This window comes from Coloeus monedula (assembly GCF_965178545.1).
Source record: "Coloeus monedula genome assembly, chromosome: 9".
NCBI lineage: Eukaryota > Metazoa > Chordata > Aves > Passeriformes > Corvidae > Coloeus > Coloeus monedula.
In genome coordinates, this window is record NC_138789.1 from 20757231 (window position 1) to 20776637 (window position 19407).

Consider the following 19407-nt stretch of genomic DNA (forward strand, 5'->3'; position numbering starts at 1 on the left):
GCTTCTTCAAGTAATGTAAACATCCTTCAGTAGTGTTTCCAGTTCTGATTTCAGAAGAAAATGGGAATTTCAGATACCTCAGTTAGAAAAAAAAATCAAGATGCTTAAACTATTCAGGGAACTGTTTCATTTTCAGATGTAATACAGGTTACTTGGTCAGGGAGGTGCTTTGGAAAATGCTTTTCTCTATATTTGTGCCATTGATGTCCATTGATAACAAATAGTAGTTACTGATGATCAAGAAATGTAAACAGGAATAAAACACTGGCAAAACTTAGCTGCCAGTTCTCAAATTTGCTAGAATGAATTGAAACATCTTCCTTGCTTAGAAGAGAGTTCCTGGTGCAGCATTCCATGTATCAATCCTGTCTGTGAACACAAGTGCAACACAACGTCTGACCTCCTGACTTTGGTGGGGGATGTCTGTGTTGAAAAACAGATTAGGGATCTGTTGTTCAGGCCAGGCTTGGATTTACAGGGATTTGGTGGCAGTGAGAAGAGGGGAAGAAGGTGGTAATGGCTGGCTGAGAAAGCTGTAACACCACTCAATTCACCGTGCAGGTGAAGAGAAATCTGCAGCACACAGCAAGTATGGCTTTTCTGCCTTTTCTAAAACACAAGGTTTGCATCAGGTTCTACTAATGCCATCTGGACACCAGCACAAAGGCTTCTGAATTTACAGTTCACCATGTTGCATAAGAAGAACAGCAGCATGTTGTTGACCATTTGCATGGGGATTTATTCAGCTAATTTCTTTCCTCTCCTGCTGTAAGATCACTCATAGCAGCTCAGAAATGTCTAATGAAAAGAGAAGTAGTGTATCTGATTCCAGTCATGCTGTTCTAAGGGAATTAATCGGAGTCATCATTACCTTAAACACTTCCATTCTGAGTGGGTTTTATGACAAGCTCAAGAAAAGTAAATGCTGTTTCAAACAGGTACCTCTATATATTAAATCAAATAAGTGAATGATAAAGTGCTGGCACTTTTTGGCTGTAATCCTGTTATTGCTTAGAGCCATTTCTAATGCAAATGAAGAATGATGTAGCAGAGCTATTTAGCAATTTTCTTTGATGGGCAATGTTAACTGCTGGGAAGTGGCACGAAAGCAACTGCTTGAATATGGAGTGCTCCAAGATGTCTTGTAATATTCCTTCCCAAATCTAATGATCACCCCCCGCCTCCTGCAAAATGTTATCTTTAAACAAGGCTCTGCTGAGCAATGCAAGCCTATCTTTGCACAGAGGCCAAGACACAAGAGCTGGGTCTAGTCATACAAAATTTTAGGTAACACAGAATTTCTAGTGAATTCTTTTGAGAAATCCCAGTTCTTTCTGCCCATAAAAACGCACTTGATATGGATATGGTCATCACTTGATCATCCATGACTCCCTCCCAGGTAAGCATGAACTTGCACAGGTACAAATAAACGCTCGTGCCTTCTGAATGTCAGGGTAGTACATCAGAGACAATTGGGAACCCCAACTGAGGGTTACCTTCATAGCTCTGCCACAGACTTGCAGGATGATAACTCTGTGCAACTTGACAAATGACTCCCTGCATGGGTTTTACAATTGAAGCTGATTTAACGTCCTGCAGTGCTTTAAGGTCTGTGGATGATATACACTACGAAATGCTAAATAATATTAATGAAACCTAACTAGTGAAAGAGCACTGACTTCAATCTTGAGAAGAAAGATGTCCCTCTATTTAATAAAACATTACATACGGCCAGTACAAGGTTGTCATCAAGAGCATACATACCAAACGTGGTAGATGATATGTCTATCATAAATTAAAGCATAGAAAACTTCTTCAGAGACTGCAAACTATGTGGACAATGTGAAATGGTGCATAAACATCAGCTTTAAAATGGAATAGCATGTTCTCTCTTCACGATATATATGGAGAAACAATAAGCCACATCTAACCTCAATTTCTTGGGCTTCTTTGATGTGTGTGTCATAAATGTGAGATGTGGCACTGACTGGAAACCCCAGGCTACCAGGATGTAACACTGCTGGCTGCAGCCCAGATTCCAGGCATTCAGACCCAATAACACCACATCAGGAGTGAAGTGCCACAGAGAGGTGGCAAGAAAGACAGACCAGCCCCCCATCTGCACAGTCACCCCCAGCATGCTGAACAGCCACCCTGACAGCAATGACACACTGCAGGTGGGGTCCTTTGGAGAGAGAATCCTTGGAGGCACTCAGAGACACCCAAATGTACCTTCCCCAGCCCTCAGCACACACTGCCACACACTAGGGGGGTGGGAAGTATTTATACTGCAGCATCCTAGAGAAATATGAGACATTCTGAAGTGAATGAAAACATCAATAAAACCATTTCCACTAGGATAACAGGTCTAGAAAACTGGGCAGACCTTGCTGAAGAAAATGGCCAAGAAAAAAAACAACTCAGAAAGATGTTTTCCAGTCTGACTGACCAAGCTTGAAGGATGCTAACCAGCATTTTTGTAGCACTACACTTTTGCTCAGACTTTTCCATCTGAAGAATGACTTCGGGAACGGAGAAGCAGAGCTTGCTGAGATCCATATGTTGCAGCGAGAAGAGTTGTAACTCTGAGCATTTTCCGCAAGACTGGGCAGGGCAATCTGTCCTCAAAGGGCATATTTACAGGAAATCATCAAAGATAAATTTGTGGTTTCCATGTTCCTGATTGGAGCAGATGATTGCTATTGCAGATCCTCAGGTTTCCTGCTGTTTTCAATACTTTGCACTTTAAACTGTCTTACAACTGACTTTGGTCTTTTTTTTATTTATTAAAAAACACTTCCATCCATTTAACTAGTTGATGCTTTCACAGCCCTTTGAAGTTGTAAAGCACTGCAAATTTAGAAACTGCTCTTAATAATCACTTGGACAAATGGATCCAGAAAATTGCATATTGATGGAAGGAGTTTATGTTCTTTGCAGTCAAATATTTCCTCACTCGTTTCATGCGAAATTGCTTGGCCAAACAGATTTTCCCAAGGCTCTCTCAATAATGAATGTAACTTTCTTTTGTTTCTGGCTCTTCTCCGAACCCATCAGGAAAGGGTAAAGCATAATGACAAAGGTCTGTTGCCTCCTGTAACCCTCTGGGACTGTTTTCTCTAATGTGATTGTTTGAAAATCAGCAGTTTTCTGCCAGGAAATAAAATAAGCCACTTTCCTTCCAAGTAACACTGAAAAAATCTGAATGCCATGGAGCCTGCTCATTCATGCAACATTAATTTTTAAAAGAATCAATTTCGTAATCTTTCAATTATGGTTTATTATAATGATAATAATCACTGTGAAATCAAGTTTTTTTTCCACTGCTAGTGCTGGTGGCTGTCATCAAACCACTTTCAGCAATGCTGAAAACACCTGGACTAATAAACCAGGCATTATTTATTTATACTTTAGTTTTATTTATTTAGAAATGTATTAAGCATCAATTCCCTTAGCAGTTGGTAATACTACAAAAACTAAAAGCAAATAAATTATAACTGCAGACCTAAAAGTCACTGCCAGGCTGGCTATCTTGTACTGTTATAATAAAAAAGTGCTTACAAAAGGCAAAGCACATGCACTCTGCCCATTGCTAGCACATGAAGTGAGTCTCTGTGTGAACACTCCTGTGCTGGGAGCCCACAGAAAGGCTGCCCAGCTCCAGGCAGGCAGGCACTCCCCAGATCCCTTTGCTTTTCACTTGGAGATCACACTGTGCTGGGTGGTTGGCAGACTTGAGAGCTGATGTGAAGCAACTATGAAAGCTCCTATATCCACATATATATAAATGGCCTTATAACACCTTCAAGCCTTAATCAATGCTCACATACACAGAACTACATACCTGTGTGACAGGGAACATGCACTGCTCATACAGGAGGTCAGGCCAGGGCTTAGCATTTAACAGCAGGAGCACAATGGGTTTATATTATGTTCACATTTCACAATAAAAAGTGTACAGAAAAATCACTTGGTTTCTGATCAAAATCTGAGCTCCCTGCTGTTTTAATTCCTGTAACCAACAATCATCAATAAATAATCATGCACAGCTTCTACACCCCACTGTGATATTTTGTTTTTGTTTTAAGAACTGGATGTACTAAGTTGAGATCTGCAGTTCCGGACCTGCAGACTTTCAGATGTTCTGCACCAGGATTCATGTGAATGAGGAAACACAAGGGCAAGGGCAAGGGCACAGAGGGAAAAGCTGCTCTTCATCAGATACCTTGCAGGTCTGTGAGCTGCTTTAAAAGAGATTGTGCCGAAAACAGGAGGTGTGTTTGAGGCAATACATTTCACAATAAAAGAACAAAAGGCTGAAAGAAGAAAGCTATATAGATGACATAGTTACAAACAATGAGGCAGGAAATAAAAGAGGAAAAAATGACAAAAATATCCATAAAAAATGTCAGAGAAGGAAAAAATATTTCAAGAAAAGCAAGGAACAGGTAATATAGAAACAAGTATGCCATCGGGGAAGAGTGTGGCCAGCAGGTTGAGGGAAGTGATCCTCCCCCTCTTCTTAGCCCTAGTGAGGCCACATCTTGAGTGCTGTGTCCAGTTCTGGGCTCCTCAAGATAAGAATGACAAGGAGCTACTGGAGAGGGTCCAGAAGAGGCCACAAAGATGATGAGGGGTCTGGAGCATCTCTCTTACGAGGAGAGACTGTGGGAGCTGGGCCTGTTTAGTCTAGAGAGGAGCACACCGAGAGGGGATCTCATTAACGCGTATAAATATCTCAAAGGTGGGTGCCAACAGGACAGTGCCAGACTCTTCAGTGGTGTCCAGCAACAGGACAGAGGAAGGAGCAATGGCCATAAACTAAAACACAAGAAGTTCCACCTCAAAGTGAGGAAGAACACTTTACGCTGAGGGTAGCAGAGCACTGGAACAGCTGTCCAGAGAAGTCGTGGAGTCTCCGTCACCGGGGACATTGCAAACGCGTCTGGACGCGTTGCTGTGTAACCTGCTCTGGTGACCCTGTCTTGGCAAGCGGGTTGGACTGGATGATCTCCAGACGCCCTTCCAACCCTAACAATCCTGTGATTCTGTGATCAGAAGGAGAAAGTGAAGGAGAAGCATGGAGAAGAAAGCATTTTTGACCAAAAAACAGTGACAACATTACAGCTTGTGATTTGAGTTAGCTAATCCAAATGGAAGAGTCTGAGATAGGTGTAAGAGAAGGCTTGAAAGTTGAAATGCTTCAGGAATTATTTGGGGCCAGGCCTCAAGACTCATGGACAATGCATGTCTTAGAATGTACTGAGCTGTGCTGGCATCCCAAACAGAGCCTCAGACAGTAACCAGGCTCTGAACACACTAAAACCATGTATACTGTGGCTCACAAACTCAACCCACCATTTAGCTCACTGGAACATAAATTAATTAAATATCAAACTGTTTGACCAAAGACACTTTCTATTGATGTAATTTGCTATAATACCTAGTAAAATTAATGCAATTATACTTTTAATGTCTAGTTCATTCGTAACTGCTTAATTCGTATCTCTTAATTCTGTTTTGGCGTGAAATGGATTAGATTATATAATTCCCACCTCCATGAGTTTGGCATTTAAAGGTAACATTCAAATAAATCATTATGCTTAAAAAATATGCAAAATATTGTGAAGTGGAGGACAATCTTGCTGCATCTTTAAAAATCAGTGTAGTATGATCTGTATACAAAAACACCAAAATGTCTTCATTCTAATTAGTCTTCTTGCCATTAAGATAATTTGGGAGCTCTATCTATGCATTCCTGAACTAAACACTCTTCACTTAGAGCTCAGTATCCCAACATACAAAATGAGAGGTTTCTCTATCCATGCCAAAGCCCTGTTTTGTTATTTGTTCTTGCATGTTCCACCTCTGGATACAATAGAAAAGGAACTTGCTCACCTGCCTGACAATGCCTTGTAGACAATACTGAATCAAAATTGCCACAGATGGTAGGTAATGTACCTGTTTGACATTTCTCATTCACACAAAGAAAGACAGTATTTTACTAACTGAATCAGTGTCAAGCTGCTTTCATTTTTTTAACACTTCAAACTTGAAGAAACTAAATTTATTTTAAAATTTATATTCAGTGCAGTCATGTTGCAAATTTGACTCCCCCTGATAACTTAGTTTCAAAAATGTTCTTTGTGAAGACTATGTGTCCATTTGATAAAAAAGAACATGCAACCATTGGTGTTAAAACAGTTGTAATTTGAAGCACATAGAAAGTGGACACAAGCTTTACTGAAGCATGCCAATCTACAATTCTGTGCAAAATGTTGTCTTTATGGAAAGAGAAAAAGTATTGCAAAATGTAATTAGAGATAATCTTCCCTGTTTTCATTAGCTATTAACTTTATGCAAAGATAAACTAAAGCATAATGAGTCCTTTCATTATCACGTAATTGTTATTTTAATGGTTACATTACAAGCAATAGAACACTATACATCCACCTCTCATATTAGTGGGCAATTATTTTGAAACTTCCTATTATAATCTACCCACAAAGACCAATGTATTATTGCCACCATTTTAGCATAATGATGACCGTGGTTTTGAAATCAGTGTGATAATCAGCCTCAAGGAAAAATGCAAAGTAATAATGAAGAAAATGTTTATATTATATGCCAGTCTCAGGCCTGGAATGCAGACTAAAGAAGTTTAAGGAAGTCATGTGGAGCTGCTCTTGCTTCCGCTATCCTGAAACCGGTCAAATTTATATGACAGCAGTGGTTATTATTTCAAAAACAAAGGAAAACTATCAAGTGATCCAAAATTAGGAGCTTGGAAGGGAAACTGGAATAAGCCTTTCCTCAATGTATCATTTCCAAGTACCATCCTAAACCATATCCAGAAATAGTGCCTGAAACCCTACATTTCCCACTGATAAACTGAACTGGCTTTAGTTACTCATCCTTTCATTGCCTTCCTTCTAACCCAGCAAAGCAGTGTAGCTTGGCAGGAAGTGATTAGACAGATCTAAGCAGTACATAAAGCTTGAGGATACCCTGGGGATGCCCTCTATAAAGTTAAATGAAGTTTCATATCCAAGAGGCACTCCATGAGCAAGACTCGAAATACCTCTAGGAGTGTGAAGGCTCTGGGATGTAACTGCAGCTGAGGGTCCCGGGCACATTCTGTACAGTGAAGCTGAAATCCAGCTCTCTCGAACACTGTGCATTCTTGGAAGTGGAGGTAAAGGCAATTTAAAACCATGAAATCAGCCCCAAGGAGTTAAGGACCACTGCTTGCTTCTACTCCAAACACGAAACACATTTCAACAGTGTCATCACTTACATAAAGTCAGAGCAGCACAAACAGAGCGAGCAAAAATCCACAGCCACTGAGCTCTGGCAAAGACACAATTCTCCCTTGATAAAAGGAAAAGCTACACATGACAAACACTAGTCACATTTCTTAATGGACTAGAGAAAGGTGTGTAAAGAATGCTAAAGTGCATGGACACAGAATATTGATAATACATGAAAAAACATTTGAATGCTGCTTTGCACATACTCTTCAGACTGTTTTCTTTTCCTAATATTTTGATTGATTATAAAATGCCAAGAGACTACTGTTAATTTCATATAGAAGGAAATGCTGTAACATTACCATGTTTGGCTGAAAACAGGTTACAGAGCACCAGAAATTTGTTTCATACTGGACTTCCAGACCATTCCAACACAAAATTAGGACTGTATGAGATTGAAATGCCTTCATGGTAAGCATACAATATTCAAAAAGCCCCATGGGTACGAATTTCTGCACAGCAATAGCTTCTGCTTTCCCCCAGTGTCATTTTCTCTTAGGGAAGTCAAGTTGTACAAAGGGTACAAATATCCTTTTCCTCACAAAGGCATTTTGAGGCTTAAGTGATACCTGCAACATTTTTCAGAAATGCTCTCATGGGAAATGTTTGGGACACTTTTTGGAGACAGGAGTACTAGAAAATCTAATGAATTTATTCAGGAAAATTTCTGGAACAACATATGGAGAGCAAACTGAACATAGAGCACATATTCCTGACATTTACCTTTTTTTTAATTGTTAACATAAAAGCATGATGTTTGTTTCCTACAATTTAATCTGCTAATTCTTTCTTTCCTTTCTCTTTTTCTACACTAGTGACATCATCTACAGCAATTTTTAAGGCTTTGCAGAAAATCCTGTGCTTTGAAATTTTTAATGAATCATATAGAGAATGTTATTAGATGTGGAGTTTATGCCTCCTTTCTGTAACCAGCAGGACTAGAGCAGAGAGGATATGTGCACTGGGACGACTTAATTTTAAAAATAAAAACAAAGAAAAAGAAGTCTCCAAATATAAAGATGGGATACCAACAAGAAACTCGTAAAGAACAAACATGAGCAGTTAGAAACCTTTTCTTCTACTGCAATTGCATGTTTACTGAATTCTAATGCACCGGATAGGGCTGCTCAGGTTCTGAGAAGAGTGCTGTCTCTGGTAAGTGGTCCTAACTGTACCGAATGCTCCCACAACCAGGAATTGCTTACAAAGTCTTGAAAATAGAACAGCTGAATCTTTGAACATCAGTATTAAAAAGTATTTCCCTTCACACCCAAACTAAGCCCCATGCTGGTCAATATCTGAGACATCACACAAACTGCTTGAAGACATAAGATTCGAGATTCATAATAAATCCCCACTGTTAGAGTTATGCTTTTCCAGACTGTTTTAAGTTCCAAAACCTGCTGAAGATGTGAATCTCTGAGAAAAATTGTACATGCTGCTCTTGTGCCTGTTACCCTTTAAATGCAGAGTTGCCTCACCGTTAAAAGCTCAGAGAAGTTGAGTATCACAGGAACTGTGTAGGAGCAATTATTTTCTAAACACCAGTTGCAGCATATCCCAATAGCACATCAGGTTCCCTGAGAAGCACTGCTATGAACCCTGAGTTACCTTCAAAGGCATGTGCTATAAATCCATATATTTGTACAGTTTCACTGTTCTGAAACTGCAGCCTAAATTCTTTATGTGGGATAACAGACACAGAAATAAAAAAAAAGAAAAGCAGAACATCTGCTTTGTTTTTATCTGGGTAAAAATACATATTGAAGATGTGCACAAGCAAGCACCTAGTTAACAATGAGTTCTAAATTAACATAATGACTCACAAAAATTCACCATTTCCCCTTTGTTTTCCTCCCACCTATGTCTGTGAGGTCTCACAAAGGCTTGATTCCTTACCCACTAAAATCTCCATGCAGAATTTGTTTACCAGTCTTTCTAAATTTTAAGATAAAATACTCGACCGTAAGTTCAGGCTAAACTTTTTCTACTTTCAAACAGTTTTTCTTTTGCTGTGTCTACTTGTACAAAGCTTTGAGAGGACAATCTTTTCTAAATATCATTCAGAGAGGTACTCAAAGTTAGTTCTCATACAGCTTTTCTTGTAAAAGTCTTTTCTAATAAATTTGACTAGCTAGTGGGTGGACAGATGTACAGAAACTCTTCTCCATCCAAAGCAAGAAATTACTGTAGAGTCTTATTCCCTGTCTCCTAAAGTTGCTGTCCTCACCTGAGCAGAGGCTCTGCAGCACAAACCTCCCAGTGCATCTCCTGCAGTTTGATTGCAGTATTGTTTTTTACTAAGCACTGTAAATACAGCTCAGTGCTCTTTAGGGAGCTTCCATTAGAAACCCCACAGTTACCAGTAACCAACAGGTATCACATTTCAGCAAAAGAAACATTACATTTATCTTCTAATCTATTTAATATATCTCAGAGAAGAACCACCATGTGACACTTGGTAATAAGTACAGACTTCAATGGTAATCACTGTGTTCCTCAAGACAACTACTTCAGTTCGCAGCAAGGCTGAATTCTAAAAAATAGATTAAGTTATCTTTTTTTAGTTTTTAATTTTTAAAAAAATTATATCTATTCCTTCAAAATTTTAAGCTCCTTTAGGAACATCAAGGTCTATTTTACACACTGTGATCTGAAAAGCCAAAAAGACTGAACTATGGCAGATGAACACCAAAGGCTTCATTCAAAATCTGTTTCTGCTAATTTTTTTTCTCTGAGAATTTTTTCCTTTGCAACCATAAAATATTCTCACCATCAGCAGCAAAACTGGAAGCCCTGCAATCCAGGGTGCTACCAGGATTGCCAGCATGAGTCAGTAACTTACATCATCCTTTCCAAAGGTGGATGTTCATGGGATGTGAGAATCACAGAATCACAGGATATGCTGAGTTGGAAGGGACCCTCAAGGATCGAGTCCAGAATCCCATCCATATGTACAGTTCCTTCTGGGAGGTATCAGCAATTGTCTCCTAACAATAAAAGCTGCAGAGTATTTCAAGCACAGGATGAAAAAGGTGTGCATGTGATTAGGACTATAGCGAACACTGTATAAAGATTTAACATACAGTTCATCAGGAGCAGAAAACAGATTTAGTGGCACTTAAAGAAGATGGGATAAATTAAAAGAAATAGATGGATAAATTCAAAGAACATGTGAAAATGCACAATGATAGAGTAGTTCCTGATTATATATTCCATGTCTTTAATCATTAATTAAAAAGAAATAACTCCATGGCTATAGTCAGCAACCACTACAGAATCAATAGGTCTCTAAGCTCACACCAATCTATACACAGCCACAGCTTTATCACAAAATAATAGCTAATATTGATATTTTTTAATAAAGTCTCACTTTACTGTGTAATTAGTGTAATGCAGTAGGAGCTGTGTTTCTTCACAGAAGTGCTGGTGCTTTGAGCAGCATTTACTGGCATGTTAATAAAGAACGGACTTCTTCTATTGAGTTCCATCTGCCTAATAGAGAAAAATGTTCATCTTAATTAGGAAAATCTTCATAAAGAATATAAATGCAGTTACTAATGGGCTGCAGGGAATAAATGCAGGACACTCAGGAACAACTGGTGTTTTACCAGGAAATGGAAGAGCGGATATAAACCCCCAAACAGTTGTTAACCATCTGGTGATTGACCACAAATAGCAGAAGATGCTGAGGTTTTAAGTGTTTTATAATGAAAAATCTATTTATTTCATTAAGGCTTCATGCTTTAGATCCTTGTTTTTTCAGGTAATAAAGCAGTCTTGACTGACAATGAAACTATTTAAGCCCTTTATGAATTAAGATGGACAAATTCATTAGCATTTTTGGAAGGAATTACTTTATCAAAAGAAAGGATGGAAGTGCCAAGCAATGGTTCAAGAAAGATCCACTGCCAAGTACTTGAAAAATGGTCACTATATCAAACACATATTTTTGGGGTTACCGAGGTGGTCATAGGCAGTTGAGAACTTTTTGCTGACTTCATTGGTGCAGCAGCAGATATTACATCATCATGATAAAGACTATAGCAAAATGTAAACTGCAATTAATCTTTGTCCTTAAAAATATTCCAACAGGCATTATATCTTTCTTCTGTCAGTCTGAATCAGTTTTTTCATCCTTTTCTTCCTAAAGTTCTGTAATTTAAAGACATTGATATTCTCTAACACTGCTCATTTTATATTCAAAATAAAATGAACTTTTACTAATCCTCCAGAAATTATATATATATATATATATTTTTTTTTTTTTTTAGATAAAGCACATTAATACAAAGCACTGATGGGACATATACTTCCCAAGTGCCCAAATTTAACTCTCTCAGCCAGGCTCAGTGTCAGTGTTCACAGCTTCCCAATGAAAAACTGCTTTCTGCAAATTTTAACCAATATTAGCTAAGATTTTATATTTCCTCTGAATAACTTTGATAGAGAAACCAATACATATACGGAAACAAGTGCAAAAATGAAAATATCATTACTAAAATATTTCATTCAAGCCAACAACCAGAAACATGACATAAAACTCTGATGTTCTGGACACTGACAGCTTTACCACCTCAATTCACAGAGAATATCACCAAACAATAGAACTTACAGCTACTTGAACCTCAGAGAATGTAATTTCATTTATTAATTTCAATGACATTTCTACTAGACTATAGCTTCATGTAGATTAGTCAAGACACATGAAAAACCACATATTAGCTGAGGTGAAGCTGCAATGACTGCAGTTGTCTTAACAGTGTCAATCCAAACTTTAGATGAATGTAATTTGCTAGCTCTAAATGACAGAGATATAATATAGATCTCATGTATCACCAAAGTAATAAATAACTAGTGAGCAGAACTGAGTAAAATGGCAGGCTGAACACAACCCCAAATTTTGAATCTTGATGCAGAAGTCAGTGATCAGAATGATACATCTTTCTGCCTTGAATGATAAAACAGCTTTCTCACAACCTAACACATAGCACCATCTGGCATGAACAGAGGAAACGAAGAACTTCTGGAAGAGAAGCACAAAAGCTATTTAGTTTCTTCAGAATTAGCCAAGATATTGACAGAAGTCTTTCAGAAACAGCCATTTGACTGCAAATGTGGCTCAGTGAACCTGCCTCCTGAAGACACATGTGTGTAGTTAATCTCAAAAAAATGTAGTTGAATTGAACTGATGGGGTGTGGGATGGGCACTGTCTGAGTTAAGACAGTGTATGTGGAAATTCAGCTGTCTACCACACTGGCTGGATTTTAGAACATCATCTCACGTCTCTTACTGGGAATTTTAGGAGCTCAGGACACATTTCTTCAGCAGAGCTCAGCAGGCTCTTTTCAGTAGCTGCTCACAAAGAGAGTGACTACAAACACCCAGTTAAGCTGTGCTTTGAGCAGTGCCAGCACATCAGCACTGGCTGTTTGCTGGGGCTCAGTGCCAGCCCCGAGAGGGGGTGTGGAGCTGGGCCATCACTGGCACTGCTGAGAGGTGCAGTGCTCAGGGGTTAGCCTGAGATGCTTGTAGTATAAACACAAATGGAGCCTGCAGACCAAAAAACATTGACTGCTCCAGTGATATTAGCACAGATTTATTTCAGCATTGCTTGTTGAAAGTGACTTTTAACGCAGACTGTTTTCTAAATGATCCTTAAAAGACACTCCTTTCTTTCTCATCACCTTCACCTAAGGCAAGAACATCCAGTAGCATTGATCTATTTGCAGCTAGTTTTCATTAATTTTACCCTCCCTAAGGGTGGTGCAGCTTTGGTGCCAGCTAATTAAAACCTATTTAGGGATGCTCAGTGCACTTTATCAGACCAGAATTAGCTTTGCTGCTTTAATGAAGACTGCAGTTTTCTCTGTTATTACCAATTAAATGTTATTATATCATATTGCATTATATTTGTATTGCATGGCAAAGATATAGATGGCTTTAGAACCACTTATCTGGATTGAGGTACATACAAAGATGCCACATTTAGTAATTATCTAACATTTCTTTAAATCCTTTCACTTGAGTCAATATATTTAATACACCAGCACATTAGGCAAGCACTGGAAGAAGCTGCCAGCTTTATGCTCCCTCTAGGGAAGTACCAAGTAAAATGCATTAATGAAAAATTGTGAATGTCTGGTAATGAATATTATTTATGTACAACAATTATTCAAAGTGGATGAGCATTCACCACCTTTAACTCGACTGCTTCACTAAGGAAGACTCGCAGAAAGAACATATGTTCCCCAGATTCCTAACACTCATGCAAGGTTAATTACCCAATGTGGATAGCCCATATCTGAAGGTATTTTGTACTGCTGTAGAATTAAAAAATGCATTACAAAATAAATACTGTTTGTTGGAAGTTACTTAGAGACAATTCTTGTTTCTTCCATGCATCAGTAATAAATCATTTGTCAATACCAAAGCTGTGGGTTTTGAACCTGAACCCAGTGAAGTCAGGGATAAAGCTCCCATGTCAGCACTGCAGGACCAGAGCTTTTCTGCAGTAGAGAAGCGACTGCAGCACATACCTGTTGGCTGCTTCTCACAACATCCTTTAAAAACTTGAGCACCACAAGGATGAAACTGCTGAAAAGTCTCACTAATTACCTAAAAAGATTGTACATCAAAGAGTAGAAACAGAAAACTCATTAAAGGCTCGACAGACTAGAAATCTGTTGCAATCTTACTATGCATTAATGGCATACACTGTACAGAAAGACAGTATTTTAGGATTAAACTAAAATAGATGTAGCTGCAATCTACTCAGTACATTTTAAAATATGAGTTGAAATTGGTTTCCTTCCAGAATTTCTGCTGAAAACATGTCGAACCAGACCTCTGTTCAATCTAATATTCCAAGCAAGGGTTGATGTTTCTCTGAGGAACTGAAGGAATATTTTGCTGAGGAACCCGAGTCTGTCTCAGCATCATAATAGCCTGGCACAATGTGCGAAAGTATTTTCATCACCCACAAATCTCTTGTGCTCTCCATTTATTGCTTCCACAAATGCCACATACCTCTAACAGTCTCATGATCCTCCCTAGAAACAGAAGACAGGTCCTGCAAATTGAAGATGTTACAGAAAATGAAACAGTTTCCAAACTGAAGTCCCCGATTAGTAGAGAACTGCAGGATGTTTCCTTGAGATACAAAAGGTGTTGGCTGGTGACGCATCAATCATTTCCCTTGTTTATGGCTGACAAAAGCACTAAATGATGTTAAAAACATCACTAAGTATTTGATGTGGAAAAGAAGGAAGGAAAATGAAAGTTGCAGTAGATACAAGGATGTCATCTGGTTGCCACTATAAGAAGTGGTGGGTTTTTCCCTTGGTGGCAAAGGGACGCACATGCACAAACAACGTGATGGGTCGTGAGACAGGCTTGTAAAAATTGATCGCTGCTTGCAATGTGAAACTTAAGGAGAAAGAACGTGGGCCACTTTGACATTAGGCTGCTTAAGAACTTTGTTATAAGCACTGAGAGAAGTTCAATCGGCTTTTGACATGAAAAGAACCATTTGTATTGTGTTAATTACGTAACTATAAAACCTTGAGATGTGTTAATTTGTTGAGGATTAATGGATCAGGCTGGAGAGAAGGATACTTTGACATTGAATGATGAGGGGTTTTTTTCATAGGAAAACCAGGAGATTTTATCATGGTCTGATCTCACAATAAGGATTTTGATGAAGTACAGTAAAGTCACTGTGACCTGACTGACTCATAAATATAAACAAATTTATGTATAGCAATGCAATAATGTACCCGTGATCATATTTAGCTTGATTAATATGTAAACAGGATGACTTGGATTATTAAAGGTCATTTTTGAAGAATGGATCTTGTGTATTTATTAGCCTCTGTTCATCAGTTTGTTCAGTTAAACTAAGGAAGCCATGATAACCTTGACACCTTTATGACATACACGAGCTCCCTCCAAGTCCAGAACCACAGCAGCAATATGTGTACTTGCTGAAGAAGCTGAGGGGCAGGCTCTTCCTTACATTTCAATAGTTTGAAAACCAGGAAAAATCAACTGTCACCAAATTTCAACAGATTAATGACATAGTGAAACAAGTATGTTTGAGATAATGAGCTTTTCTACTTCAAAAGCTAAGTCAAAATTTCAGACTATGTTAAGCTGTTTGTGAGTATCTTTATCTTTAATTTGGTCAGAATAGCAACAGTCCTTCCCAACCTCAAATTCATGATGTGCAAATTTAAAAATTAGTATTAATGCACAGCAGTGATCTGGAAACTCCTTCCTAGCTAGCTCAAGTGAGTATGTGTGACAGGTGCTCTTCCATGCCAAAACACAGATGACCTGAATTTTTGCAGCTTGGTTACAAATTCCTGAAATTTGTGGTCTTAATTCCACAAATCCAGTTCCTGCTTTGAACATGCTAGGCAAAACAGTGGCCCTCACACTTTCACCTCTTACAGCTTCCACTTGAGCAGAATAAACACACATTCTCAGGCATGGAAAATAGAATTTCAGTGCAATACTGGTAAAAACCTAAATCTATTCCAGTATCTCTTGATAACCCATTTTCACCAAGAAACAGAAATAATGCAAAAAACCCTGAGGTCTGTGTTTGAAGGAAAGCTACAGTGTATCTCAACAGAGAAGAAACTAAAATATCCAGAATTACCCTGAGGTTGTGCATTTGGAAATGTTGTTTGTGTAGGATTATCCTCTTCAAATAAAATGTCAATTTAATCAATAGTAAATTGAGCTGAAAACAACACACAGATTTGAAAACATTTCAGGAAGACATCCAATATTTTTGGGATTCAAGCCAACAGAAATGGAACGAACAGAAGGTAGCGTAGGTGGGGTAAATGGGGCCTAGCTGCTGCCTCATCAAGTGCTTATAAAAGTCAAACCCATATAACAATCCATTAAAAACAGATCCGGGGACTCATTTAGTAGCTGGCATCCCGCATGGACTTTTCTCATGTATCTTTTGTCAAAAATTATAATTGTTCTTCAGGTTTAAGACTTACCGGTCTTTTCCTGTCTCCTTCTTAAACACTGCATCACAGTAACTCATGCGCTTCTCCGTTGTCACGTAGATTTTGGCAGTTGGGTAGCTGTCAACAGTTTTCTTCAGCATGTTGTACACAATGCCATTTCCATCCCTCCTCATGTTTCGAAAAGGACCCCAGATCACGTAAACGGTGTTGTTGGTTTCTTTGAAAAAGTACTCAGGATTTTTGAGTAGGAGAGGCACACTTGTGTGAGAAACCACTCTTACGGTTGTCCTCTTCCCAACATCTTCCTCATAGCCCTTTGTGGGAGCATTGTTCATCCTCCATATGCAGGAGGACTTATCTATCTCAGTGCCCACCTTCTGGCCAGCCATCTGTCCCGAGTTTGAAACAATGGCACAGAGGTCACAGTCAAGTTGTAGAGGCTGGAAGACAGGAAACAATAACATATACTGCAGTTTTTCTCTGTAAAACATGAAGACTGAAAATTCAGTTAAAAGAAAGACCAGTACAGTACAACAAATTGATAGCAATGTTTCTCTTTAAAAATCAAAACCACAATCCCCATGTGGCAGAGGTGCTTGAAAACTCTACCACTGCAAAGCTCTGAATGCAAAACTTTCCAATCAAATACGCTGTTCCAATCTTTGCCTTTGTTCCCGCCTTGCAAAGTCAACTATACCAATAATCATTCCCTTTTTTCCTCTAAATGTTACTCCTTTCACTAAAAAACAAGGAAATAAAGAAGCAGCAGAAAACAATATTTAGATCAATGGCTTATCTTTTAACAAGGTGTTGTCAGCAATAGGAAAAAACCTACTGAAAAAGTAATGCTGGGAATTTAACTGTACACTGTTTGTGTCTGAATTAATAGTTCCCAAATTCGTGACAGAAGTCGAATGGGAGATGTAACTCTAAGAAGTAATGTAATAGTATGAAAATCCTGCAGTTGGAAAGGAGATGTAGACAGGGGAATATGTTGTTCTCTCCAGAGAGCGATTATGACCCATGGAAATGAGAGGCAGATGGACTGGTGACAACTGAACTAGGAACTTAATCCTGAGAAAACTGAAGTCAAAGACAGTATTTCCTGACCACATTCTAGGGTGCTATTACTCCAGTATGAATTGAAAATAGAAAAAATTATCTAACAGAGATATAAGGACCTATCTGATGTTCCATTTGTCAGAGTATAAAGAGTAAATGTCTTTTGATTCTTTCGTACCTACAGACTAAAAGGAAATGTCCTCTATTTAATTTGGATTGTATAAAGAGTTCAGTTAGAAACTGAAATCAAATCAAAACTAGATCCATCAAAAAAACCCCCACAGAAGAACATCCAGGCCAGAGATAACCTACAATTTTTTTATGGTCACAGACTTGATCCTCTGTCATGCTTGCAACTTGGAGCCAGTGACCTGAGTTTAGTATTTTTTAGGAATAATTCCCTTCATGTTCTTTGGACATTTACTCTGACAGGATGCTAGGTGCTTTTCTGATCAGACTTGTGGCTATTTCTCTTCAAAATCACACCTCATTTAGCTGATGTGGATGAATAGCCTGCCTACATTTGACCACTATAACCCTAGGATGTGGTTGCTGACAAAACATCAAATTTTTGGTAAGAGGGAATAATGCAAGGACAAGAGACAAACATCTGAAGAGAGCCAAACTGTAAGAGCTAAAATATCTCATCTTTGGGTGACAAATACTGTACTGAATTAAGGTGCATCCTGCAAGACTTCTGCAATAAATCTCACAATTTCAAAGCTTTGATTTCTCTATCGTGATTGATTTGATTTAGCTATAATGGCTGGTTCAGGAAAACATTTTTTCCTCATTTCATCAGTAGCTAAAGATTCCTGATTGAATACAAAAGCATTGTCAACATTGCCTTTACACAATGCCATGCAATTTTTATAGCTCTTGTAGTTTTAGAGAGCTGTCCTGCATGGCTCTCTGACAGCAGGGATGAAATCCCAGGAGATGCAGCTGAACAGAGCAGTCTTTCTCTTTACCACTCACTCACAGAAATTCTCTCTAAGATACATTATGAGGACATGGCTGGGTGACCTAAACAAATCCATGGGCATAACTCATATCCTAGCACAAAGTGAATTGTTACAGTCCCAGTAGATTAATTTATAGCTTTCAGGGTGAACTTTCAAACTAACAAGCGCTGAATATGAAACTGCTAGATAGGAAAAGCCAATTTGGTCAAGAATCTGGTCCCATTTAAATTTGTCTCATCCTCAATGCTGCTTTATTTCACTAAATTCTTCCTTCTCCATTAAAATGGAGCTGCTCTCTTAAATTTGGAATTGTTTGATTTTCTGACTTTAGTTAGAAATGCATCACACATTTTCTGTTCAGTGAGTGCAACTGTTCTGCTTGAATAAACTGCATACACTCACTCCTGTCCCCTGGTTTTCTAGCTCTTTTGTTGTGACTCATTTATCTTGTTCCAATTTATAAAGTGCTTTCATAATACTGAATGCCTGCACTAGGTCAACATATAATCTGCTCTTCTTGAACAGAGTCAGAGGCTCTCCCAGCTCTATCTCACAATAAATTAGAGAAATTTTACATGTCCCAATATGCATATTTTCCAATAGACATCCCAGACAAAGTTAGGAGACTGACTGACACCCAAGACAGATATTCCACTGACTACAGAATCATCCACTGACTTCATAATCTTTTTGCATCATATCTCCCTCAACATATGAGAAAACACAAATCAATATTCATTCACTGAACCCCGTATGGAGACAGGCCACCAGCTTGTAGCGCTGGTTTATAAGTGTCAGAGACAAGAGGGGTGGTTTCAGTGACACACATGAAATCCACATACAATACAAATGGGTCTGCCAGCAGTCCAGGCTGCCCTCTCATCTGCAGAGATGGTTCAGCAGCAGTGGGATTGATACAGATTGGCAGGACCACACAGAAACCTGTGCTGTTACTGCTGATCCTTTCTGGACCCAGAACATCCGGTGAAGGTTTACCTCTCACAAGATCTTAATTCACTCGCATCATAGATACATGAGTTAAAGACAAAAACATTAAGAACCATTCACCTTTTCTTCTC

General features: G+C 38.6%; 1 protein-coding gene across 1 annotated transcript in view; it reads right to left on the bottom strand.

Annotated features, from left to right (window-relative positions):
* The window catches only part of ST6GALNAC3 (ST6 N-acetylgalactosaminide alpha-2,6-sialyltransferase 3), a gene marked incomplete at both ends in the record, with an annotated part of 185994 nt that overhangs the window by 52566 nt on the left and 114021 nt on the right, over positions 1–19407 (bottom strand). The window contains one exon of the mRNA XM_082287493.1: positions 16332–16741. Within this exon, the coding sequence (XP_082143619.1) occupies positions 16332–16741 (410 nt within the window). The remainder of the gene's footprint in view (positions 1–16331; positions 16742–19407) is intronic.